The 27,857-nt window shown below is 38.3% G+C and overlaps 1 protein-coding gene across 1 annotated transcript in view; it reads left to right on the top strand.

Moving 5' to 3' along the window:
* Nucleotides 1-18,855, top strand: part of LOC124721124 (unconventional myosin-Va-like) — a 49,183-nt gene extending 30,328 nt beyond the window's left edge. Inside the window, exons 4-5 of the mRNA XM_047245940.1 lie at nucleotides 9,504-9,620; nucleotides 18,722-18,855. Of these exons, the coding sequence (XP_047101896.1) occupies nucleotides 9,504-9,620; nucleotides 18,722-18,847 (243 nt within the window). The 3' untranslated portion in view covers nucleotides 18,848-18,855. The remainder of the gene's footprint in view (nucleotides 1-9,503; nucleotides 9,621-18,721) is intronic.
* Nucleotides 18,856-27,857: the final 9,002 nt, after the last annotated feature.

The following is a 27,857-nucleotide window of genomic DNA, read 5'->3' as shown; positions in this document are numbered from 1 at the left end:
TTTATTAAATTCTACATATTACTTCCAGATTTCCCATTATGATGTTTATTATTTAATTAATACTTTCATTCATGTTCAAAATTGGTTTAAATGTGATATCGGTCAGAAAGGAACATGTTTGTAAAGGCCCATGAGCTACAGTTGTGTTTAAATTGAAGTAATTACTATTTTATACATCAGAGCATGGCACAATTCTCTGTAGATAGAACAGCCTGTTTCAATTTGTGCACTCCTAATGATCTGTAGAGTGCTCCCTGCAATGTTGCCCTTAGTGAGGAATGAATTGAGCCTGCACTGCAATGCCTTGTAATCTAATGACTATAGGTGGTGCACATTACGTAATTCCAAATAGCATATATAGAATGTGATGATTTGTGTCAGACACAAAGAAAAGGAAAAATATAAAATTAATGACTCTGTTAATAGTATTTAATATGTTTATTGGTTTCTGAAATTTTATGTTTTTTTCAGACCAAGAGTGACAATATCAGGAATCAAAATGTTTGCAGTATTAATCTGGAGGATTCTCTTCATTCTAACCTCCTAAAGAAAACTCCTTTCTTTGCTTTTTATTCTTGTTATGGATTAGAAAAGTTGACTATATCAGTATGTAGACCCAAGTACACACATTGTCATTGCAACAACATTGTGCAGATTGTGGAACTTTTTGCTGTAAAGAAAGATGTCACCATCATGAAGTTAGTGTGCTGTAGTATCTTACTGTCAGCAAAGTTAAATTCTATGAATCTAGCATTCCTGACTTGGCTAATGGTGACAAATCATAGAATGAAACTTGGAAAGGATTCCTTAATAATTTCACTTCCATTTCCAAAACACTGAACTTTTCGAGCCCTTTTTCAAAAGACATGATGGGCTCATTTATCTTGGCTAGGTAACCACCAAAACTGGTACCTGTAGGTAATTTTAAAGATGTTAGATGGCCAGGAAATGTTAAATTTCTGTTCCTCAGTTGCATATCAAATGTAATTTTTCCATGAATGCTGAGACTTTGTTGTTCCTGTCAATTATTTAATGCTCCCTGCCCTGCAGTGAAATTTAAACTGTTCATACATGTTTTTATGTGTGCTAGGAATGTTAGCTCTGATATGTATTTTAAATCTTTCTGACATTACATTACTACTCCTTTCACTTCAACAAAAAGAGAAATTTCCTCACAAATGGCAAAGGAAGTATTTTTTCTTTTAAGCTGGACTGTTAGATCTTTGGGTGCTTCACTTTCTTTCTGCTTATAGTCCACTGCATGAAGGCATGTACAATAATTTTTATTTGGTACTTATTAGCAGAGTTAAATACTTTGTGACACACAGAATGCTGCAGGCTTGCACCCACATTAATTAATCAATTTGTGTTCACTTGTAATAGAGACATGGGACTTCCATGGCTAACCAAATCTGTTCTTCTCATTGTCAGAAGATGAAAATTTAGGCACTTATAGGGTGATGAGCATCAGACTAGTATAAATTAATCTTGTAGTAACTCTTACTTCTTTAGCCAGATTCAGTGTCATGGTATTTGCAAACAGAATGTCTAATCAGCATGTTATCCCCTTAAACATCTCTCATCAATGAGTAGCAGCTATTATCATTGAATTAAATTCTACTTGTACGTGTATTCATTTCTTACTTCTGAAGTTCTTCTGTGGAAAACAAATGCAGAAAATATGATTACAGTTTTCAAACTGCAGAAAAGAACTTTAAGAGAAACAACAAAAAATAGTAGTTGAGCTCATTTTAAAGATCTGTTCAAAAAACTGGGGATTTTAACTACAACATGTGAGTATATTTACCAATCAGTTGGGCACATCAAAGTAACATTGACAGTTACTGTACAGACAGCTCTGTCCATGACTGTGGTACAAGATCAAGAGTGAACTTAAATTTACCAAGAAGGAATAAACATAAAACTCAAAACAGCATTTTGTACCAAGTATTAAAATTTCACTACAAATTGCCCAAGAAGATTAAAGACATTAGTAAAACAAATTTTCTTATATAGACAGTTAAAAAAGTACATGTTAAGCAATACATTGTGCACATGAAGGATTACTTACATAGCACATAGTAGGGCTATGATGAAAAATATAATGTGAGTAATCTTTACCAAATCAAATAATAAAACTGTAAAACTGCTGTCTCTATACATTCAAAACATATGCCAAAAACTGATTTCAGATTAGGGAGTGTGACAGAAAACAATAAGAGTATTTTTAAAGGCTGTGTCTGTCTGTCTGTCTGTCTGTCTGTTTGAGCATGCTAATCTCCAAAAGTACAAGACAAAATTTCATGGGGTTTTCGTAGGTAACTTAAGCATAGCTTGGAGAAAGACAAAGGATTTAATTGATCATAATCAGCTTATGGAAATAAGAGACATCTTAATTTAAAATCTTAGGAGTCTGCTGAGATGTATACTTCAGCAACACAATCACCATGGTGCATTGCACAAAAAAAGCAATAGAATCATGTTTCCAAATATGGGATGAGTTGGTTGGCATTTGTAAGCAACTGGAAATGCCCTGACGACTGTCAAATGATTGGCAGCTGCTGTGAATCAGTGTACTGAAAAGAGCACCTGAGATGTCATGTACATGTGGTACCAGTACCAAAGGTACCCCAAGTACTATCCTTTCCTGTGGATCCTGTCTCCTGAGCAGAAAGTAAGGGCTCTGTCATTACTCATCCACTTGACTGAGACTGGCATTTCAGTGGTAGATCTAGGTGTCCTACATGGGGTGCATGGGGACCAGGGAGGCCTCAAGGTGTTATACTGATCCCACTAACCAACAAATTCATGGTGCTGTCTCTCATTGAAACTGAAACTGAGCTAGTAGGGCTCACTTCACCTATTTTGGGGAAACCTGTTTTGTGCAGTGTCAAGAGGTGGCAAATTCAAAAGCATTGGATTCTATTAATTGTCAGCAGTTGAAACATATGGTGAATGATTGTACCCCTTAAGGAAATGGCAGCAGGAGACAGGAAAGGACACCATGGACACTCAGTTTGTATGTCAGAGGGCTTCATTTGACATGTTCAAGAGGCTATTCCAGCAACCATTGAGGGAACTGGGTGCAACCAAATACAGATTGTGGCGCATGTTGAAACAAATGATGACTCATGTCTGGGCTCTGAGGTCATACTTGGATCATTTTAGCAACTGGCAGAGAAGGTTGAGAAGAGCAGCCTTGTGCACAGAGTTTCAATGGAAGCATTGTCCCCAGAACTGATCATGACCCTTGGTCATGAGTTGACAGAAAGGACTGAACCAAATACTTTGAAGGCTCTGTGACAAGCTAGGCTGCAACTTCCTGGACTTGCACCATAGGGTTGAAAACTGTAGGGTCCCCCTAAATTGATCAGGTGCACACTACACATCACAAGCTGCTACCCAGTTAGCTAACTGTGTGTGGGGTGCACACAAGGTTTTTTTTTTAGAGTTGGTGACTTTCCATCCAGTCCAGATAACAATGGCTCTTGGAAACCCAGAAGTATCACTTAAAGACCAAAAGAAATGCCTTCCACACATGAGAGTATTAACTGCCAAAACATTTGCAACAAAGTACTGTAGCTCGAAATGCTCCTGAAGAGCAGTGAAGCTCACGTAATACTAAATACACAAAGTTGGTTGAAACCTGGAATTTATAGCAGTGAGATTTTTGGGGAAAATTTAATTCTATATTGAAAAGATAGGCTATTGAGAAATTGAAGTGGTGTATTTGTTGAAGTAAACAAGGAACTCAAATCCACCGAGGTAGGAACTGAAGCTATGTGTGAGAGTGTGTGGGCAAGACTCAGTATCAGAAGTGGGCATAGAATGGTAATTGTGTCCTTCTGTCATCCACCAGACTCATCTCATGATGTAACCAAAAACTTTAGAGAGAACCTCGGTTGGCTTGTATCTAAGTTCTCCAATCATACTATAATCATTGGTGGAGACTTTAGTCATCCAACAATCAAGTACAAAAATTAAAGTTTTGTTAGTCATGGTAATAACAAGACATCCTGTGAAACATTACTAAAAGCCTTCTCTGAAAACTCTCTCAAACTGATAGTTATGAACCCAACTCATGATCAAAATATATTGGATGTAATGGCAAAAAATAGACCTGACCTCTTGGAGGATGTCCACATCGAAACTGGTATCGGTGACCATGATTCTGTTGTGGCAGCATTGATTCTAAAGTACAAAGGACAACTAAAACAAATAAAAAGATGTATATGTTCAGTGAACTAGACAAAAAATCAGCAGTGTCATATCTCAATGAGGAACTTGAAACTTTCACCACAGGGCAGGAGCATGTAGAAGAACTATGGCTCAAGTTTAAAAGAATAGTTGAACATGCACTGGATAGATATGTACCCAGTAGAACAGTCCATAATGGGAGGGACCCTCCATGGTATACAGCCATTGTAAAGAAATTTCTAAAGAAACAGAGAGTACTGCATAATAGGTGTAAAACAAAGCATAAGACTATGCTTAATGAAATGCATTTGGCTAGCAGGAGAGCAATGTGTGCAGCCTCCAATGACTACTATAGCAGAATATTGTCAATCCATGGAATTCTGGTCATATCAAAAGGCTGTTAGTGGCTCCAGGCCCTAGCAAATGAGATAGGAACTGAAACTGAAGGAGCAAAGCAAAAACTGAAATGATAAACTCTGTTTTCAAATGTTCATTTACAAAAGAAAACCCAGGAGAATTGCCTCAGTTTCATCCTCATACCACTTAAAAGATGAGTGAAACCAGTATTAATGTCAGTGGTGCTGGGAAACAGCTGAAATCGTTGAAATTGGACAAGAGTCTAGGGCTCAATGGAATCTCTATCAGATTCTGTACTGAGTTTGCAACTGAGTTAGCCCCTCTTCTAACCATAATCTATCATAGATCTCTTGAACAGAAAACTGTATCCAGTAGTTGGAAGAAAGCACAGGTCACAACCATATACAAGAAGAGTAGTAGAAGTGATTCACAAAACTAACATCCAGTATCCTGGACATTGATTTGTTGTAGACTTTTAGAACATATTCTGAGCTCAAACATAATGGGGTATCTCGAACAGAATGACCTTCTCCATGACAAGCACACTGATTCCAAAAATCTAGATCATGTGAAACTGAACTCACACTTTTCTCACGTGACATACTTAAAGCTTTAGATCAAGGCAAGGTTTATCCACAGAATTCTGGGGAAATGCAATCAGTTTACAAAGGAGATTGCTTAAAAATCACTCATGCAACCCATTTTAGAATATTGCTCAAGTGTGTGGAACCCTTAGACCCTTACCAAATAGGACTAATAGGGAATACTGAACATACACAAAGAAGGGCAGGCCAAATGGTCTTCGGTTTCTTTCACCAATTGAAAAGTGTTACAGAGACACTGAAGTACCCCATGAATATACTAGAACACCCTACATATCATTCACATAAGGATAATGGGGACAAGATTAGAATAATGCTCAGAAGCACATTCTTCCTATGCTCCATGTGTGAATAGAATAGGAAGAGACCCTAATTTTAACAGGTACAATGTGACATATCCTCTGCCATGCACTTCACACTGGTTTGCAGAGTACGGATGTAGATGTAGATGTGCACTGTGCTGTTAGTTTTGTAGCACACCAAAGAACCAACAGATGGTGCTGTTTTTTTACCTCAGTGACAGAAGTATGTTCTGAAGTGTATGTCAATGACAGAATTAAGTGCCACAGTCTTATCTTTATGAATACATGCTAATACTGAATTTACTTGTCCTGAATACATGGATTTACTTATTTTGCTCTGTGTATTAAAAACCAAACAAAATCGCCTTGCTTCTTTCAATAGGCTTTATTTCTATTTGACTTCTTGTATAGGAAAAATGGATTTGTTGAGTTTGCTTTATGATTTGGGTGCTTGCTTATTACATTTTAATTTCTTTTTTTTATGAATAAAATGGCTAGAAAACAGTCAAGTCTTTCTTCTCAATACACTAGAATGGCTAAAAGGCTGAGGACAACGTAGCCTCAAGAATCCTATTAATATCTTGAAGTGAGGCTTACTGCAGCTTGACAGCAACAGGCTTTAGCTTGATCTTTGGAAACTCCTTCCAAAAATGAGGTGCACCATATCTCTGATAAAAAGCATCATGCTTTATCAGCCCAAGGAAGTTCAGCATGTGCCACAACTATTTCTTGAGCTTGCTCTGAATCTTCAGATGAAACTGACATTCTATTTAGTGAGTGCCAAATCTGATCAGCACCTAGACAAGATGGGCACTGTTCTTCTCTCTCAGCCTGCTGCATTCCATCTATTCTCTCGCTTTCACCCACTGTAAAATTCTCATGATTTTGATGCATGTGTTCATAATTCTCCATGCCGAATTCTAAATGCTGCTGGTGTAAGTCATCACTTTCTAAGGCTCTAGCAATATTAATCCTAGCAATATGCAAGATTGTGACAATCTCAGTCATTACTTATGTGCTCCTCAAACAGTGCTTTTACGTAAAATTGTATGACTGATTATGCCATATTTTCTTGAGTTGATGGAATGATCACAAACTGCATGTTTTGTAAGGCCCTGAAATGACAAAAAGGAATGGCCAGAATGAGTTGGCCAAGTGGAAAAGTGCATATTGAAGTTTTTCAGAACCCCCTGAAACCTTAAATTTCTGCGGAATGGTGAACATCCACAGGCAAAACACTTTTTCAATAACATCTGTGTATACAATATCGCATTTCAAATGACATCTTTCATCATGTAACAAATAATGAAAGAACCATTCATTGGTGTTGTACTGGTACTGCCTGAAAATGAGCCCAAGTTTTTTTGTTTATAGTATGAAGAACAGGCAAATACTTTCCACATCTTAACAATGATCTGGTTGCTGTGCTTCAAAACATGCCGCGTCAAGTGAATCCATTTATTCAGTATTAAAGCTACATTAGAGTCTATTCTGCAAGGGCAAAATAATGATTACAGATTTGTCATTAGTGCATATTGTTTACAAATAAAAATGCCTAGAAAATGGTAGAGTCTTTCTCAATATAACAGAATGGCTATAAGACTGAGGACTATGTGGTATCAAGATCACACTATCAGTTGTTTTCCACATGGCCAGATGTATGCGGCTCTTTCCCATGTTAGTGAAGCAAACAAGCACTTTCTTCATATCCCCAATCATATTACTTCATATATTGTATACAAAGGAGATTTATAAGTCAAAAACAAATCCCACACATATGAAACCTTGGGAACAGCTATAAATAAATACTCAGGCAACACCTAGTTTCTCATATAGTTAATAATAAAACACATCTATCACTTAATAACATGGTTTTGCTCTATAATGTGCAATTAGTTTCCTGTAAAATGTTATAACAAAACTTTCCGTTGGATGATACTAACATCTCTTTGATAGCTCAGAATTTCACTCATTATAGAGGAATGTCAACTCAGTTTTTCAGGCAAGCTAATGGGTGGTTGGTGTACACAGAATGGAAACCAGACATAGTTGTCATGGTCTTGATGTTAGCGACAGCATATATAGTGTGTCCAAGGACTAGTATTGAGAAATTAATGAACTTCATAGCCTTAGATTTTTACATTGTACATGCTTCCAAAGAAGTTATTTCATAAACAAAACAGTACTGTAAACAAGGGATAAGCCAAGCAGTGTTGCACTGCTTTCAACAGACTGTGCTTGTATGTTGGATGATGCAGACTCTAATCCCCATCTAGTTGTCCTCACTTAGGTGTGGTTTCCCTACATTTCTTTATTCAAATACTGGAACAGTTCCAACTAAAAGTTCTGGCCAACTACTAGTCCCATCCTTGTCCAACTATATCTAGAATTATGTAAATTCATGTCTAATATTAATAATGTTTTTTGTTCTTAAACTGTAATACTATGACTTGTCTCATATTCTGGTAAAAGTGATACATGAATGAATACCACAATAACAACAAATATTTTTACTACTGCTACTACTACCACCACTACTACTATTACTGCTAATAACAGTAGTAGTAGTAGTAGTAGTAGTACACAGGCTCTGTATTTTGGACTGAGCATTCTTGTCCCTTGAGGCTTTATCAGTACAGCCTGAGCTAGAAGTAGTTACTAAATGATAATTTTAAACACTGCAGCATCATGTGGCAAATAATCATCCTATATTAATTTCTCCACACAAGCAACTTATTATTGCCCCCCCCCCCCCTTTCATCATCTCCCCCCCCTTCATCATCTCCCCCCCCCACCACACACACACACACACACACACACTCACACACACCACCACCACCACCACCACCACCACCACCACCACCATTCTACCCTTTTTCCCTCACATAGTTTCACCTGCATCAGTTTTCTCTACTAACTTCGATATGGACTTTATACAAATCTTGCATTTGGGTGCCTCTGGCACGCCTCTCAGCTACTATTTGTGATGTGTTCTGTATATGAATCTTACAATTGCTTCATAAATAAAACGCTGTTGTAAACTAGGGGTAAACTGAAAAGGGTTGCACTGTTTTTAACAGACAGACCTAGTATGTGGGGGAATGGAGTCTCTAATCCCCAGCTTGTCATCTGGTTTAGGTTGTGGCCCTCAGCTTGGCGCCCCAAGTGGCAGCTTTTTTTGCTTAGGCCCAAATTGGCCCTGCATGATGATTTCCTCTCCTCTTCAGCTTAACCCAAACATCTTAAATTACATCTTGGATGTATTCCAACCTCTCTTCCCTACAGTACCCTAGAAGTTACTCTAGTACCACAGAAGCTACTCCATGACATCTAAATGCACAACCTATATTCCTGTCCCTTCTTTGAATCAGTGTTTCCCACAAATTCCTTTCCTTACTGTTTCTGCAGAAGACTTCTAATTTCTTACCTTATTGCTTATCACTTTTATCAGTGTGCTAATTTTCAGTGTCTTTATGTAACAGCCCATCTCAATCACTTTGATTCTCTCCTGTCCTGGCTTTCCAAAAGTCACTGATTCATTGATACATGGTGCAGTACTCCAGACAAACATTCTCAGAAAGTCCTTCTTCAAATTAAGAACTATGTTTGACAATAGTGGGCTTCTTTAAGTTGAGTAATGCTCTCTTTGGGGTAGTCTGCTTCTTATAGCTTTCTTGCTTTCTTCACCATGCATTATTTTGCTCCCAAGAGTGCATAATTCTTTCACTTTATCTACTACATGGTCCCCAAATTTGATATTAAGTTTACCACTCATCTCATTTCTGCTACTTCACATTACTCTTTTTTTTGCTACCTTTAGGAGACATTATGTGATGGCATGTGTTCCAGTTTTGTCAGTCTCTACTTTATCAAATACTGAAGAGAGGAGAAAGTTGACATCCTTACAGAACTTGATATTTTAGTAGATAAGTCTTATGTAATCATTGCAAATATACTGTAGCAGCACACTTATTAGCTGATTGAATAGTTCTTCCATAGTTATTAGCTTATTATATTTTCTAGGATTCTATTACACATTTTTCAGATAATCAAAATACTCAATCTACTTGCAACCATAGATGAATTTGAAGAACATGTTCCTGTCAGTTTTATTCACAAGGTACAGGCCAAGCTTCAGGAAAGAAATGAACCTCAGGAACAGGTATGGAAAACTGTGATTCTCATAATATTTCATAACTATTGAACATTTTAAAGGCATTGTTAAAAGTCCATAAACTGTGTTGCATTTTGTACACTGCCAGTGGTGTATCGCAATGAAAATTCTTAATTTTAGTTCTTTTCATCAATATAATGGTTTTGTAGTTTAACAAAAACTTAACAGTCCTGAACAGTTCATTGACAGTATGTACCATTATCTGACAAACTTTCTCAAATCTATAAGTGTAACACCTTCTACAGATTTATCTCTGGTTTATCAGTATCTAGGCTTACACAGTATCTAGGATTTTGTGTGTGAGATGACTGATCGGCAAGATGGTTCAGTGATAACATGTTAAATTAATTCTCCAAGAATTAGTTACATGGGTGCAAATTATTTTTGTTACATGATTGAAGACTTCATAAAAAAACAACACTTCACATTTTTTTAATTTTTGGGATTTCAGTACAGTCTTGTAATCATCCCCAATATTCATGATTTGTTCTAATCAGCTATGACAGAAACAATCCTTGTCCTAACTTACTGCAGCAAAAATATGTGATGGTTTTAGAAAAACAACCTTTGTCAAAATATAATTTCTGACAAAAACATTGTTTGTCATTTGACAAGAGCTATTTTTGTGTGAAAGCATGCGACAATGCAACCTCAATGTATACTATCACCTTCATAGCACTTGTTGGATTATTTCAATCTACTCTTTTGGCAAGTGATGGTTCAGTGTCTGTGGTTCTGTTATGAATTTCTGTGACAGTGTTCAGTGGCCTAAAAAGCAGAAATGTCAAGAAATAAAGGAGAATGTAGTAAAGAAGAAGCTGATGGGTGAAGAACACATGATTTATGTCAGCAAAAGTGTTCCCACAAAATGGCTTAATAAAGTGACCTCTTTATTATTTCATTATTTAAAAAACAGGTGACACCTGGAGAGAGATTTAGTTTTCATTTCAGAGTGAAGGGCTGGTCAGAATAAAAATTTTGTCATGAAATATTTTCTGTACATGCTAGTGCCCAACCTGGAAATGTTCCACTGGATAACTTACATCTTTTCCATGAGAGGTGATTCTTTTTTGCCCAAAGATCAAGATTTCTCTTTAATTTTACTTAAGAAACTGAATCTGCACTAGCTACATTTTTGTGCAGGGACAGTTATACAGGACCTTGGCATACAATTATATGGTTGCTCTTCAGAACAACGTAAGCTTCTACATGAGTTAACTTTCAGTCAAATTTACAACAATGAACTGAAGATTAAGATGTTCAAATATCAAAATCTCAAGGCCCGATCTGGTACCGCGCGCCGCAGAATTTGAATCCCCGCCAGACATCATGGACGTCGAAGACCCCTAGAGGTCTCTGCATCATGGCGGCGCACACATACTGGCCTGCATGTAGTGTGAGGGCACCACAGTGGAACACGTGGTTCCAGCAGCCAATAGCAATGCCCCAGATTGAGTATTTAAGAGCCAGCCTCTCACTCTGCCAGTGAGTCTAATCATTGTGTGAGTCTCGACAAATCGCCTCGACAAGACAGCGTGTTTATCGTACTTTGATCTCTTTAATCGTGGACATCTTGGATTTGTTTGGTTGTCTCTGTCACTCCATTGCATCTTGCATGTTGTCATCGTAAGGTCTTTCTCCATCGTCCATCATTGTTTCACGTCCGTCCTTTCCGTTCGTTTGTTTGTGCAAGGGCCACTCTCCGTTTGGTCCCGCCGCACTTTCTTGGTCACCCTGCGACCGTTCTGGTCACGGTCACAACAGGTTACAACACCCATCTTCCTCATTTGATGAGTAACAGCCAAAACTTTTTCCAAACACTGATTGCCTGTGGAGAGGGAAACAATTGGCTGAACTTGCATGTGACAACAGAAGTGAAAAGGACCAGTGAACTTTTATTTGACCAATTTTTTGTATCTTTAATGTAACTTAATTTTTTGTTCTGTAAAATATCAGTATATTATAAGGTTTATAAAGTAAATTAATGCACCTGCTGAGTCATTCCATCATACTCCCAGTTACATTTTCTGACAAAAACAAACTATGACATTGAGAACTTAATTTGAAAAAAAAATCTTATTAGCTATACTGGAAGCTAAATTAGTACAGTGTCATAAAAATGATTTAGACATTCCCAATAAGCCACATGAAGAATATAATTACTAGCAAGATGTTATACAACTATTCAGAATGTTGTTTCACTCTCCTCAAAAATGAAAATTTTTGACAAGGGTCACTTTTGTTATGGAGTCTTTTTAAAGTAAACACAATTATGTAATGTGCATATTTTGTCCCTTTTAATTTTATACCTAATGAAGTTTGACAGTTAATAACACATTAAATATCTAGAAGAAATAAGACTGTCTCTAACATATTTCAGTATTTATTTCTTTATTTACACTTCTAGTTCCATAGGACCAAATTGAGGAGCAAATCTCCAAGATCGTGGAACAAGTCAGTACATGAAGCTAATAACAGAAAAAATAAAATGTTTATGAATCCAAAAAAAGTTAAGCCATAAGTTTAAGTAAACACAGTCAAAAATACAACATAAGAATCAGCTTAAGTTTTCAAGGAACCCCTCAACAGAATAGGAGTAGTGACCCATGAGGAAACTCTTCAGCTTTGATTTGAAAGTGCGTGGATTACTGCTAAGATTTTTGTGTTCTTGTGGTAACTTATTGGAAATGGATACAGCAGTATACTGCACGCCATTCTGCACAAGAGTTAAGTAGGTGCGGTCCAAATGCAGATTGGATTTTTGCTGATTATTAACTGAGTGAAAGCTGCTGATTCCTGGGAATAAGCTGATATTGTTAACAAGAAATGACAGTAAAGAATATATGTATTGAGAGGACAATGTCAAAGTACCCAGACTAGTGAGCAGGGGTCGACAAGAGATTCATGAAGCTACACCACTTATTGCCCGAACTGCCGATTTCTGAGTCAAAAATGGCCTTTTAGAATGGGAAGAGCTACCCCAAAATATAATACCATATGCCATAAGCAAAGTCAATCAATTTTCATGTCGAATGATCACTTACTTCAAATACTGTTCAAATAGTAAAAATGGCAGCATTAAGTCTTTGAACAAGATCCTGAATGTGGGCTTTCCATGACACTTTATTATGTATCTAAACACCTAAAAATTTGAACTGTTCAGTTTCACTAATCATATGCCCATTCTGTGAAGTTGAAATGTATAGTTTTGCTAAATTGTGTGTCAGAAACTGTAAAAACTGAGTCTTACTGTGATTTAGCTTTAGTTTATTTTCTACAAGGCATGAACTTATGTCATAAACTGCACTATTTGAAACAGAGCCAATGTTTCAAACAACATCGTTTACTACCAAGCTACTGTCATTAGAAAACAGAAATATTTTAGAATTACCCAGAATATTAGAGGGCATATCATTTACATAGATAAGGAACAGGAGTGACTCCAACACTGATCCCTGGGGCACAGCCCATTGGAGTGTACCCCACTCAGGCGCCACATCACAGCCAATCTCAAGCTTGTAAATAGCAGTGCTATTTTGACAATACAAACAGACAAAAGAAAGTCTTGCACCATGTGTAAGAGTAAGGATTCAAGAGGAGTGGGGAATGGAAGAACAAATCTTCAGGAAGGAAAAAATCTTTATCATGAAATAATAACAAAATAATTTACAAAATAAATCTTTCCCTTTGAAAGTAAACATCTGTGAAATCAAAAACTGCTGCCAGTAATACTGAACACTGTGTTGTTTAAGGTTGTCCTACTCTTTGAGCTGAACTGGCTTTGCATCAGCAAATTCTATGGTGGTTCTAATTGTGTTGATTCATATCTCCTAGAGGAAGATTTTCATGAGGTGCTTATGCATTACTGTCTTGAAAGATGAACCCATTGCAAAAATGATGACAATAGGCTGGACAATAGACGTAGAGGATACTGTCCTGATTCTGTACTGTTCCACATTGGTACATGATTGATTTATGTATTTGTTCTTGTGACAGTCAAATCAGGAAATAGATTAATTAGGTGGGGAAAACACAACGATAAATTAGGTAGGGCAAACATAACATTTATGGTGTAGTATCTTCATATTACACATGCCCAGAACTTCACAACCTTCATGGCACTCAGAATGGCATTAATATCACCATTCATGCAGGATGGTGGCTACAGAAGGCACTAAAGAATGTAGCTTGTAGTTGACTCTTGCACACATTTTCAGTACATGTCATCAATGTTAAAGTCCCATTTCTTCATATTATCCTTGCACCTTCACACTCCAGATCATAATATGTTTCGCAGTTTTCATGCCAACTAACTTTAACTGTGTCCATGGGGTAGTGGCTCAATTGCTGTCATCTGTCAGCAGAGCTGAGGTAATCTCTGCTTCCATAGTTTGAACCTCACCTTCTCATGAATCTCAGTAAGCTCTTTACATAGCCATATGAACAGCTTCATAGGCATAAGCTGTTGAGGAAGAGAGATATGTCCATACACTGTCTCGCCAGCCACTGCTTTGTGTACAAGGGGTGGCACTGTTCCACCTGGGTAATCACCCTAAATATTTCACTGGGCACTGTCTGTCTCTCTGGGATGCAGTGATCTGTACCAGACTGGAGAGGAATTTTCCACAGCAGAAAAATACAGTGTCCTTGCAGATGATATGGGTGGCAAGTGGGAAAGTCTAGTGGCATGAGCAACTTTGATAATGGGCAAATTGATTTGGACCAATGCATCTGAACAAGCATCTCAGAAATGGTTGAGATGGTTGACTGTGGCAACTGGTTGCAACTTTCAGTGAAAAATGGTGAAGTATGGTGAAAGGGTGAGTAGGTGCAAGATGTAGGATGTCTCACCTCATTACAGAATGTTGAGATTGGAGGCTTGCATCCTCTATAAATCAGGATGGACAGTGATCTGTGCCGCATCTAAGGCATTGTACAATGCTGTGCAGGCACAAGTGTTTCAGAGCACACTGTTCAGTGCAAATTGTTGAAAATATGTCTCCACAGCAGACCACCCCCGTGAGTTCCTGTATACACCCAATGAGATTGTCAGTTATGATTGCAGTGATCACAGGATCATCAAGATTAGACTGTTAATCAATGGAAATGAGTCACCTGGTTGAATGAATCACATGTCTTGTTACACTAGCTGCAGGGTCATGTTTGAATACACTGTCATCCAGGTGTACAGCTGTTTGACACTTGCACTGCACCACCCATGCAGGTCATTGGGAGAATGTTTATACCATGGGGGACATTCAAAATGGCTCTGAGCACTATTGGACTTAACTTCTGAGGTCATCAGTCCCCTAGAACTTAGAACTACTTAAACCTAACTAACCTAAGGACATCACACACATCCATGCCTGAGGCAGGATTCGAACCTGCGACTGTAGCGGTCACGCAGTTCCAGACTGTAGTGCCTAGAACCGCTCGGCCCTCCGGCCACTGGGGGATATTCACCTGGGCTTCCATGGGATTTATGGTAGTATCTGAAGGCACTATGACAGCTGTGGACTACATGAGAATTAGTGCAGACAACCTACATCACTTCGTGCTTGATTTATTCCTGTCAGTGATGTCATCTTCCAGAAGGTTATCTGTGCATATCACACAGACAGAATCATGCTACAGATTTTTGAGTATTATTATAGTGAACTCATGTTGATGTCTTGGCCACCAAATTCTCCTGATGTGAACCTAATGGAACGTACCTGGGACTCTATTGGGCACCAATTCCACACCCACAAATGGCTGGCACATGATTTACAGGAACTGCATAATCTGTGCAAAGATATCTGAAACCACAAACCTCTACAAATCTATCAAGGACTTGTTCAATCTATGCCATGCAGAATTAGTACTGTGTTGCATTCCAAAAGTGGGCCAACACACTATTAAACTGGTGGTCAGATGCATTGTTTCCTCAGTGTGTAAGAGTTCTGTCAAGCATTCTTACTGGATATTCTGGGGCACAAAAATGCTGTAATCAGGCTCCTGACCAACTTATATGTACCTCATGATGAGTTTCTGTGTTCCATACACGAAATGCACAGACTTGTCTCTTAGAAGAGTTTAATTTTTTCTGGCTCTGTTTATAGCACCCTGATAGATTTCTAAGAGCAGTTGTTAGATTTCTCTTCATACTGTCAAAGATTTTGCTCTGTACAGAAAATGTTATGTCAGCTACATACAGGGAACTTCTTGTACATGGAACCAGACCAAAACCTGAGTGACTCTTCCCTCCTGCTAACTTCATGGGATTGCATGCCTGAGAATTCTTTGGAACCTGGCCACCTCAACATGCTTCTACGATTATCATCAGCCATTAAAGCCTACATTTATCAATGGACAGAGCCCAATGTCACTGACCCAGGTATTCCATTGTCTACCTTCTTCATGCATCACAATACTTGGGGATTTGTAATTTTGTTCTTCATGGATGCTTAGATGGCTCCCTGTACTAATAATTTTTTGTAGTCAAAAGAGTATCGAGAGTTAGGTTTTATTTCCAAAGAAACACAAATTGTGCAAGTAATGAAGGTGGTGTAAAACTATTTTCAGCAGTAAATACCACAATAATTTATCGCATTTAACACAAACACTTAGAGACAATAACTTTTAATGAAATTTTAGGAAGGACCAAGGACTTTTCTCTTTTAAAAGTTTTTTGTCATACCTCTGAAACATATTTTATCATTGGGTAACTTATCAGTGATATTTGTAAAGCTTAATCAACCACTGTTCCCAAGACAAAGACAACTCTTAGGGCAGTAGTGGACCAATGTAGATATTATTTTGTTGACTTTCCCTATACCCAATGTATTTAGGCAGGCAGGAGAGCTTGTTAGGGTGTAAAAATGTGTAGTAAAACATTCCAGTGATGAATTAAGGTAATGATGAAGCCATGTCTGTGGGTGCAATGCAGTGTGGTACAACTCTACACATGCAAAAAAAGTGTACACTGCCCTGAATGAAACCTGCAGGCTGATCACAGGCTGCCTGAAGCCAACACCAATACAGAAGCTGTATACACTTGCAGGTATAGCCCCACCCAATAATAGATGCGAGATAGCTGCTAGCAATAAGAGGCAAAAGGTCTGCAATAACCCAGCCCACCCCTTGCACAAACATCAACCACCACCATCTTGACTGAAGTCCAGGAAGAACTTTCTACAGTTTTCTGTTCCAACTGACAGAGATCAAAGTATAGCCAGGGTTGAACTGTGAAAAAAAAGACATCCTGTCAATCCAGAGCAAGACTTAATTGAAGAAACTCTGCCACCTGGTCACCAAGAAGGATGGTGCACATGGAAGTCCTTGAACAGACTGCGCTCTGGTGTTGCAAGAACGAAGGACAACTTGAAGAAATGGGCCATCGCATAAGGCGGAGACACATTGTCTGAGTGTGGAGATGAACAAACTACACGCCATCTCCTGAAGTGTCGTCTCTGCCCATACTCTTGTACAGGACTGGAACTGGCCTTGGCTTATAGCAATGCAGTCAATGTTGCCAAATACTGGACACAACCAGTGTAAATGTGTTTATTATGTAAAAACTGATTTCTTACTTCTGTGCATATTATGTAAATACTGATTTCTTACTATTGTGTGTATTATGTAAATATTGATTTCTTACTCTTTTTTCCTATGTGTTCATTTTATTATGTTTATATGTCTCTGAATTACTCATGTATACAAATATGTATATTTCTAAATCAGCACAGTTTGTGTCCTGGTACTTCTGACATGAATAAAATTTAAAAAAATAAAATGCAGATGTATGTATTTAGACTCTTACTCAAAAGGGAATCAGACATGATTCAGTTAAAACACATGGTTTTACCAATTTACATACTCTTCGTAAGAATATTCCTTTAAGCTATAATCCAACTAATCTCTTCCAGCAGGAGTTTTTCTTTAATGGGCACATGTTTAAATGAATGAGGGGATGACACTGACTTACATTTGGGGGTGATGGTGGTTCAAATTCCCATCCAGATATCCAGATTAAGGTTTCCCATAATTTCCCTAAATCACTTGAGGTGAATGCAGGAACGGTTCCTTTGAAGGGCTTGGCTGGTTTCCTTCCCCAGCCTCCTCCAATATGAGTTAGTGCTCTGTGTCTAATGATTTTAAATCCTAATTTTCCTTTTCATGGATATGTGTAAATGAGTCATATAAATGTTAATCAGGATCGACTCCACTGCTACTGCGTAAGAAATTAAAACTTAATTGATAAGTTAAAGAAGTGATCTGTGAAGTGGTACACTCCTAAATTATTGTATCTATGCATGTTTGCAAGACTTTTGAGCCACTGAGTATTTTATCAAACATGTAAAATATACAGGGCAAACAAATTTGATTACTGTATGTTAAGAAGGGGCTACAAAAGTTGACATGTAGTTATTAGACTATTAAAACTGGAGCATATAGACTTCATCTGGGTATGTTGTGAGGAGATTTAACAGATCTACAGAAAAGTGCAAAGGCTATTCAACAAAGTGAGTAATTCATGGAGTGTTTTTGGAAGATTACATAAATGTTTCCTGTGAAATGCTATGTGGTGTTCATGACAGTTTTGTATTATAAACATGCAGACATTTTGTGTGTTTATTCAGGACCTCAGGGGAGAGCCCATTGAAATATTTGTCATCCTTTTTATTTGTAGGCCTCCTTTTCTCCACAGTCACAGTTGCACACATAATTTAGGTTATATTCTGTCTTTCGTGACTGTAATAAAAGTCTTATTCTATTTAGACATTAAATACCATCAAATGAGGACACTCATGAACAAATGAACATGGTAGTTGACATGCATGTTTTCACCTTATTTTGTTCATAGGATTTTAACAAATAAATTACCCATTGCATGAAATATAAATTTCAATGACCAACAATGGAGGAATCCAAGATGAGTAGCAAGCATATATAAATAGTTTTTCAATATTATTTCCAAAATTTTCTGCAATGTGTGTATGTGTGTGTTTGTGTGTGTGTGTGGGGGGGGGGGGATTATTGTGGAAGTGCATTGTTTCATGTTGTGTATTGTATTTATCAGTATTTGCATAACCTTGTTGCTTTTACAGGCTACATTGCTGATGGACACAAAATTCACATTCCCAGTAGTATTTCCTTTTAAACCATCAAAAATCAAGCTTGAATATATAGAAGTACCAGAGGAACTGGATTTACCTATGCTGAAGAAAGTTTAAAATTGAGAGAGTAGTGTTCATTGCGAAGACACAAATGTACCTTACTAAGAGGTTTGCATTGATAACCTTCTGAGTGCTTGGTTTCTGCTGTAAAGAACATTGAAATTGTAATGGCTTACTAAATTTCACATTAAACATTGATTAAAAACCCACAAATTTCACCTTGTTTATTGTTTTATTCTAACATGCACTTCATTCTTAGTATTTTGTTCTAATGTGAACTTGGGTGAAAATGACAGGTTGCTTAAACTATTACTTGTAAAAATTTCTTTGCTATAATAAAAGTTTTAATGCTGTATGGTGCAGAGATTCCTGCAAGTTACGAGTGTAGAATGTAAAAGTCATCCATCATGTGTTTGTTCTGAATAACAAATGCTACTGCTTTGTTTATGGTCCTAATTCACTATCAACAACAGATATTTGAAGATGTAAAAAAACATGTCATTGTGCTACATTCATCTATTTACTTGTAAAACAACTGTCATTTGCCTCCACTATCTGTGAAAACAAAACTTTTTTCCCACAAGTCTAATGATAGGTCTATATTATGTGGAGTAGTGTCTTAATCCCCTCTACTGTTCCATAATGATGTAACATTTAAATGTCCTTTAACTACTAGATTATTTTTCCTTCTCATTACAATTTCTTTCAGGAAAGCAGGGCTCAGCAGTCACAGCAATAAGAAGCTATTTTCTGACAGATGAGTAACCTTAAAAAATTGGAACAGTTAAAATATAAAAATTTTTCTTGTAAGCATATTGAATATTTCTTCATCTTCTAACTTTCCACCACATCATTGGCATTCTGTTTATCTCACATTATTCATCTTCTCCATCATCTTCTTCATCTTCATCTGTTGCTCATTAACTCTTAAATAAATATTGCTTCATTCTACTAATTTTAGGATGATTTTTTTAAATAGCCGGCAGGAGTTCCTCAGTGTTGGTCAATCAGGCATTCAATGTAATCTACTCCAGGGCTCTTAAATGTAAATTTGTATCTATAGTATCCAGAGAGGGCTACTTTTTAATTTCCTTTTTGTTTTAGTGAAAAGATGTTTTCAGTCACTTTTCAGCACCAGATTTCTTCTTTGTAATTGTAAATGTGGTTCATCCATAAAGGAACAATAGATATACAAATAAGTAGGTATCTGGAGGGTACTATAAGGAGAACATTGTGTATCCTGGCCAATATTGCCACTTAAATGAATATTATGTCTGCTATGTGCCGCATCTTCAATGACATGATTTTTCTTAATATCACTTTAAATAATCCAGAATGAGACTTCCACTCTGCAACAGAGTGTGCGCTGATATGAAACTTCCTAGCAGATTAAAACTGTGTGCCAGACTGAGACTCAAACTCGGGACCTTTGCCTTTCACGGGCAAGTGCTCTACCAACTGAGCTACCCAACAAGCACGACTCATGCCCCGTCCTCACAGCTTCACTTCTGCCAGTACCTCGTCTCCTACCTTCCCAACTTTACAGAAGCTCTCCTGCAAACCTTGCAGAACTAACACTCCTGCAAGGTTTGCAGGAGAGCTTCTGTAAAGTTTGGAAGGTAGGAGACGAGGTACTGGCAGAAGTAAGGCTGTGAGGATGGGGCATGAGTCATGCTTGCGTAGCTCAGTTGGTAGAGCACTTGCCCACAAAAGGCAAAGGTCCTGAGTTCGAGTCTCAGTCCGGCACACAGTTTTAATCTGCCAGGAAGTTTCACTTTAAATACTAGTCAGTGACTACATAACAGGCCTGCAGTGGAGCATTGTGGTCATTATTTAGCTGAATGTTTTCATTTAGACTATGTTAGTTCATGTAAGTACACATATATTTCATGATTATAGGTAAATATGGAGTTGCACCCTGAAGGAAATACTTTAAAAGGTACTGCTAAATGAGTTGTTCTGTTTAATATGGGTTCCAATCAACACAGTTTCAATTTTTTTTACATCAGTTCAAACTTTTCATGATATCCATGTTAACCACACAAAAGAAATTATTGTGGAGACACTAGATAACTCCTCTTTATCTTTTCTGTGTTTGTGTAAATGGTCTTCATAAAAAATAATATAGTGTTTTAAACTGTTAGGACTATACCTGAAAATGCATTTTTTTGTCATGTGTTACACAAATACTGGAAGTTATTACTTGGAATATACTGTTTAATAAATGAGAAGTGGTTTCTCAAAAGCTGATAAATGCTCCATTGTTCAAAATTTAGATTTTTGTTGTTACTAATCAAGCTGGTTGTCATACATGATCTGCTGAAATGGTTTTGTTAACAGCAAATATTTGTTGTTTTTATAGGATGTTGAAAACTACAGGTTTTTGCAAAACTCAATATTTGCTCTTAGCCAGTTAAAACAAAAGTTGTAAATGTAAACTTAGCTTGGTTCTGCTGCAACATTTTAAGCATCATCAGGGATGTGCAAAAAGAGATTCTCAAAAGGAACAAGATCTAGAGAAAAAGAATCAGTTAATAACAAACCACAAGTTCACAAACTTTGTGCAAAAATTATCTATACAATAATGAAGGAGGAAAATCCAAATGTGGTTAAAGCATATTTTGATTTATACTAAAGCACCAAAGAAACTGGTATAGGCATGCATATTGAAATACAGAGATATGTAAACAGGCAGAATATGGTGCTGCAGTCAGCAATGCTTATATAAGAAAACAAGTGTCTGGTGCATTTTTTAGATTGGTTACTGCTGCTACAACTGCAGGTTATCAAGATTTAAGTGAGTTTGAATGTGATGTTATAGTGAGCACATGAGCGATAGAACACAGCATCTCTGTGTCACTGTAGCCAGAAAAATATCCTGCAAGAAGGTGACCAACGACGGCTTAAGAGGATCGTTCAATATGACAGAAGTGCAACCCTTCCACAAATTGCTGCAGATTTGAATGCTGGGGCATCATTAACTGTCAGCGCATGAACCATTCAATGAAACAGCATCGACATGAGCTTTCAGAGCTGAAGGCCCACTCATGTACCCTTGATGACTGCACGACATTAAGCTTTGTGCCTTGCATGGACCCATCAACACTGACATTGAACTGTTTATGATTGGAAACATGTTGCTTGGTCAGAAGAGTCTCATTTAGAATTGTATCAAGTGGATGAATGTATATGGGTATGGAGACAACCTCATGAATCCATGGATCCTGCATGTCAGCAGGGGACTGCTCAAGCCGGTGGAGACTCTAATGGTGTGGGGCATGTGCAGTTGGGAGTGGTATGGGACCCATGATATGTCTAGATATGACTCTGACAGGTGACATGTATGTAAGCACCCTGTCCGATCACCTGCATCCATCCATGTCCTTTGTGCATTCAGACGGACTCAGGCAATTCCAGCAGGACAATGCAACACCCCACACATACATAACTGCTACAGAGTGGTTCTGGGAACACTATTCTGAGTTCAAACACTTCCACTGGCCATCAAACTCCACAGAAATTAACATTATTGAGCATATCTGGGATGCCTTGCAACAAGCTGTTCAGAAGAGATCTCCATCCCCTTGTACTGTTATGAATTTATGGACAGCCCTGCAGAATGCATGGTGTCAGTAACCTCCAGTACTACTTCAGACATTAATTGAGTCCATGCTATGTCATGTTGCGGCACTTCTGCATTCTTGCAGGGGCCATACATGATGTTAGGCAGGTGTACCAGATTCTTTGGCTTTTCAACATATAAGAGAATCAGCTAACACCAAAGCTGTATGTACGTGGTGTATTCCATTCAAGCCAGTATTGGCTATGCAATTTGTGCAATGTAAATGCAAGCAAGTAGCCTGTGCTCTATTGGATTTTCTCAGAAACCTTGAGGCATCCCAGCCAGAAAATAGTCCAAACAAAATTCATTTGTTTTCTGACTCCTGTATCTTTCAGTATAAAAATTCAATAATATGTGCACACTAATGTCCTGAATTAAATAAAGCATAAAATTTAATAGCTGGTATATTATTTCCCTATTCGTGGTCCTAGCTATAATCCTGACAAAGTTTTTAGTATAAAAGGTAAAGACTATCTTGTAAAATGAAGAAACCACACAACAGCTGCTGAGTCAGCAATGTTTTATTGCATACATGACCAGTTTTGTAATAGTCAGTATTCCACTATTAAAACATTTTCCTGTTAGCATTCCCGGTCAGACGGGAGAAGGAGAGTGGTATTTTTTGAATTTATGGTCTCCCTTTTATTCTTTTGACAAAGAATTTTTGTTCCATGGCAACTCCTGGGTAAGGATGACCTCAAATAGTTGAGTGATTTTATTTTTTACTCCAGATGATGCAACTTTAACTGTTCTAAAATCTGTCATATATGCAATAAAAGACTGTTGATTCAGTAACTTGGTGTGGTTTCATCATTTTTACAAAAGAGACTTGTACAGTTCATGCTGCCCCACAAGAAGAACTATTTGTAGATAAAGGCTACGAGAAAAAGGAAGATTTCCTTTCAGTGACTGTATGCTTTAAAGTGCTGGAACAACATGGCATCATCAAGATACTAAATGAAGGTTGGGAAGTAAAGGATCTCAGGTCCAGTGCATTAAAAGTCCTATGATCTGAGATGCTTTTCAAAATAATTGCTAAGTAAGTGATTGCTTCTGAAAATGTAAGTGATTGCTTCTAAAAATCTAAGAAGAAGGCATTGTTGTCAATATCGGACACTTATAATGCAAGTCTTGTAGAGGATGAGGTATGAGGTATGGAAATCCAGAAACTGCATCCAAGAAGCGAGGAAATCAGCCTTCTTTGACAAGAAGAACTTGATCAAAAAGGAAAATAAAAAATAAGTCTTGAAACTTATGAGCCATTTTAATGTAACAGAAGAGTTTTATAAAGGCATTCCTTTGTTAAAAGAAGATGATTTCCATTTTAGTATTGTGGTAGCTAGCATTTTGTGTTATGTTTCAATAGTGTTTGCTCCTATTTTGCACTTGTGTTTATCAAACATTTGGAAGAGTATAATAGTACACTGTACATTGTACTACATTATAGTATTTCTATGAAAAATGAGCAGTAAAATAGCATTCTTTGTAATTAATGTCAAAGATAAAAAATAAATGGAAAAAATCAATTTCAATGTATGTGTTAACAAAGGTATTAACTTCAGTCTTTGCATTTATTGACTTTTGAAGAAAACTTGTAAACTTTGTTCTTCTATCTTGAAATAAACAACGTAAATTTTAGAAAAGTTTAACACACAATCAGAATCATGCCTACAAATGCTGTGTAATTGTTAAATTATCTTGTTTATGTAATTAGTATATCCGGATGATATTTAAAAAAGTGTTTTCTCAAAACTTTTATTTTTTGGCATTTGTTGAATGTTGAAAAATGATCCTCAAATGTGTCCACAAAATAAATGCCCCACTGGAACTAAATACACACATCAAAAAAAGTTTTGCATCACCTCAGTTCCCAGAGTTCTGGAACCTGCACAGAAAATTGGAATGCAGAGATCAACGTGAACACCATTTCTGCCATTTTTATTGCTCATAAAAATCACACATTGCATATTGTACCACCATACAGTGAGACCTTCAAAGTTGGTGGTCCAGATTGCTGTACACACTGGTACTTCTAATATCCAGTAGCACATCCTCTTGCATTGATGCATGCCTGTATTCGTCGTGGCATACTATCCATAAGTTCATCAAGGCACTGTTGGTCCAGATTGTCCCACTCCCCAATGACAATTCAGAGTAGATTCCTCCGAGTGTTTGGTGGGTCACATCGTCCATAAACAACCCTTTTCAATCTATCCCAGGCATGTTCATCGTCCGAACCCTCGCGGGAATACAGTGTAGCTGCGAGCGAGTGGAATAATGGAGGGGGCGAAGCGTCTGCTGCAGTGTCCACGCTCAGCCAACATAAACAAATCTCGGCGGCATTGGGCACTGCTGATCGCTGCACTTGTCGCGAGCCGCGACAAGAGCGCACTGTCTCTGCTAACGATATTATGGATTTATTAAAAGATATTCAAATGTGTGTGAAATCTTGTGGGGCTTAACTGCTAAGGTCATCAGTCCCTAAGCTTACACACTACTTAACCTAAATTATCCTAAGGACAAACACACACACCCATGCCTGAGGGAGGACTCGAACCTCCTCCAGGACCAGCCGCACAGTCCATGACTGCAGCGCATTGACCGCTCGGCTAATTCCGCGCAGCGCTAATTCCGCGCGCTATTGTATTTCTTACTTAACGTAATATGCAGGACATGGGTTGGGTTAAAATTCAGCTTGTAATAGCTAGCCATTGCATTAAAATACTTTACATTTATATTGGATGCAATATTTATTGTTGCTTGTCTCTCTAATGTTAATAGTATTGATTCAGATTGTGCGTAAACACGAAAACACACACACACACACACACACACACACACACACACACACACACACGCACAGTCATTAATTCCAGTGAGAGTGACGACTGCTGTCTGTTGAACAACACATGCACCAATCAATTACGCAGATACACTGCGACCCAAAGATGTCTCAGTTGTTGGCAACAAATTCCAGCTGTGATCGACACAAAAAAAAATGGTTCAAATGGCTCTGAGCACTATGGGACTCAACTTCTGAGGACACCAGTCCCCTAGAACTTAGAACTACTTAAACCTAACTAACCTAAGGACATCACACACATCCATGCCCGAGGCAGGATTCGAACCTGCGACCGTAGCAACCGCATGGTCCCGGACTTCAGCGCCTAGAACAGCTCGACCAAAGCGGCCGGCTTGGCAGAGTTCAGCCTTTCATTTCTCCTTAGAAAGTTAACGCTAAAGGCGTCATAACTCGTCACCAGTAACGGTATTGCATAGGAAGGCTCAATGATCTTCCTGATGACGTTCAAGCAAAACTGCAATTATAGTAACTCCGTTGATTTTTGTTGTTTAGAATTAGGGCACGAAGTACTCCTACACCAGATGTCTGAGCCTTGCCTGTTGAATGCAAATGTCGCATGATGGTTAAATGGTAATCCATCACTTACATCAGTAGTCGAGACTTCCTTAATACGGAAAATCATTCACGCCAGAACGATCTTTGTTGAAACAAGAATATCTTTTTCTGGTGTATTTTCCCCGATCGGTCTAGGGCGCTACAGTCATGGACTGTACGGCTGGTCAAGCGAAGGTTTGAGTCCTCCCTCGGTCATGGGTGTGCGTGTTTGTCCTTAGGATAATTGAGGTTAAGTAGTGTGTAAGCTTAGGGACTGATGACCTTAGCAGTTAAGTCCCATAAGATTTCACACACATTTGAACATTTTTTTTTCTATTTTCCCCAAAAGCACTCGCTCCACAAACAGTTCAAATATTTCGAGCTCCCTGCTCTGCATTCACCCCACTATTATACCAAAAATAAATACTGTGTTGCAGATGTTACATCTTTTTCCACCTGCGACCCAATTTTGCGCCGCTTAACCGTAGTTCATGATTTTCATGCATGAAAAACTCAATGCTGAACTACAAGAAGATAACTAGAGCTTCAAATTCAAAATTCAGCTGATGCACATACTGATAGCGTCGCGCCGCGTTCACCTGGGCGGCGCCAGATTTTAGGCGGCGGGTGGCGTCTGGCCTGTAGCCGCTGCAGCGCGAGGAAAAGCTCGAGCGTAAGCTGTTTTTATCACGACGCAGCCACGAACTGTACTGCGGAATTGTTTCTGGAAGTATTACTATTACTGGTGGGTAGGATGTGAAACAAATTATCTTCGATATTCAATCAGACTCATAGCTTTAGACGAGGGCCGAAATGTGGAAAAAAAGAAAGAGATACAGTTGGATGCGAACACGTGACTATAAGCATAGAATACACAACGAATACACTAGACCACGGGCTCACACAACACTTCCCCCTGACGCTTACGCATCTTACAGTGTTGCCAGATTGTGCAGATGGCCGGACTTAGCGTTGTCAGGGGCAGTCGGTTTTATTGGCCACCTTGAGTGAACAACTCGGACTTAGTCTCTGTGGCGGCCGGCCGGCGGTCAGTTTTTATGTCCAAGACTGTATTTGTAGGAAGTAGGAACGAACGCTTTTTATCTTTTCAGAGTTGCCTTCGTTGTTTTTATGTTGTACTTTTTTGTGAGGAACTGTAGACAATTATTTCACTTAATTCTGTTTTTAAAATCACCAGAACTGAGAAACAGTAGACAAGGAAAGGAACGATACTCCTCCACAATTTCAGTTTATCTCTCATTATACCATCCTGCCATAGTGTTAACGCAAAAGCATGCGAAAAACGGAATCTTTTTACTATCAGCGACAGTCAAAGAAACCAATAAATGGAGAGAACTGGAACAGGTGAACGGCTGTTGCAAGGTTCGTAGAAAAAGTGCTGTTGCACCTGTCTGCTAGAGTGAAGTGGGGAGACTTCTGCACCTGTGCACTGTCACCCATGCACACAAATCATAGGCATGTGTGGCGTTGCCCAGATCCATGCACCGGCCGGAATGGCCGGGCAGTTCTAGGCGCTTCAGTCTGGAACTGCGAGACTGCTACAGTCCCAGGTTAGAATCGTGCCTCAGGCATGGATGTGTGTGATGTCCTTAGGTTAGTTAGGTTTAAGTAGTTCTAAGTTCTAGGGGACTGATGACTTCAGATGTTAAGTCACATAGTGCTCAGAGCCCTTTGAACCATTTTTTGAACCAGATGCATGCACCGCATTGACTCTTTGTGCAACGACCTCATGCACGTAGTGCGCACGTAAAGTTGCACAGGTTTTAAGTCTATTCACAAGGTGCTGTCGTATTATGTGAATCAAAGCCTTACGGGCTAACCATAAAAAAGGGAAAGACTAAAAACTTCACCCTCTTTGGGAAGACCCTCACAAATCATTACGACTGACCTTGCAAGCCAACGCAAAATTACAGCTGCCAGACCGTGCAGTCCGAGCAGTTGTGGAACACTTGGACCGGCTGCAACTTATCACGGGCAATATGGCAGGAATCAGCCGAAACAGCAGCCAAGGCGCTTAAAAGCCAGCT

Source organism: Schistocerca piceifrons, chromosome X, assembly GCF_021461385.2.
Source record: "Schistocerca piceifrons isolate TAMUIC-IGC-003096 chromosome X, iqSchPice1.1, whole genome shotgun sequence".
NCBI classification, from domain to species: Eukaryota; Metazoa; Arthropoda; class Insecta; order Orthoptera; family Acrididae; genus Schistocerca; species Schistocerca piceifrons.
This window is presented reverse-complemented; position numbering and strand designations above follow the sequence as displayed.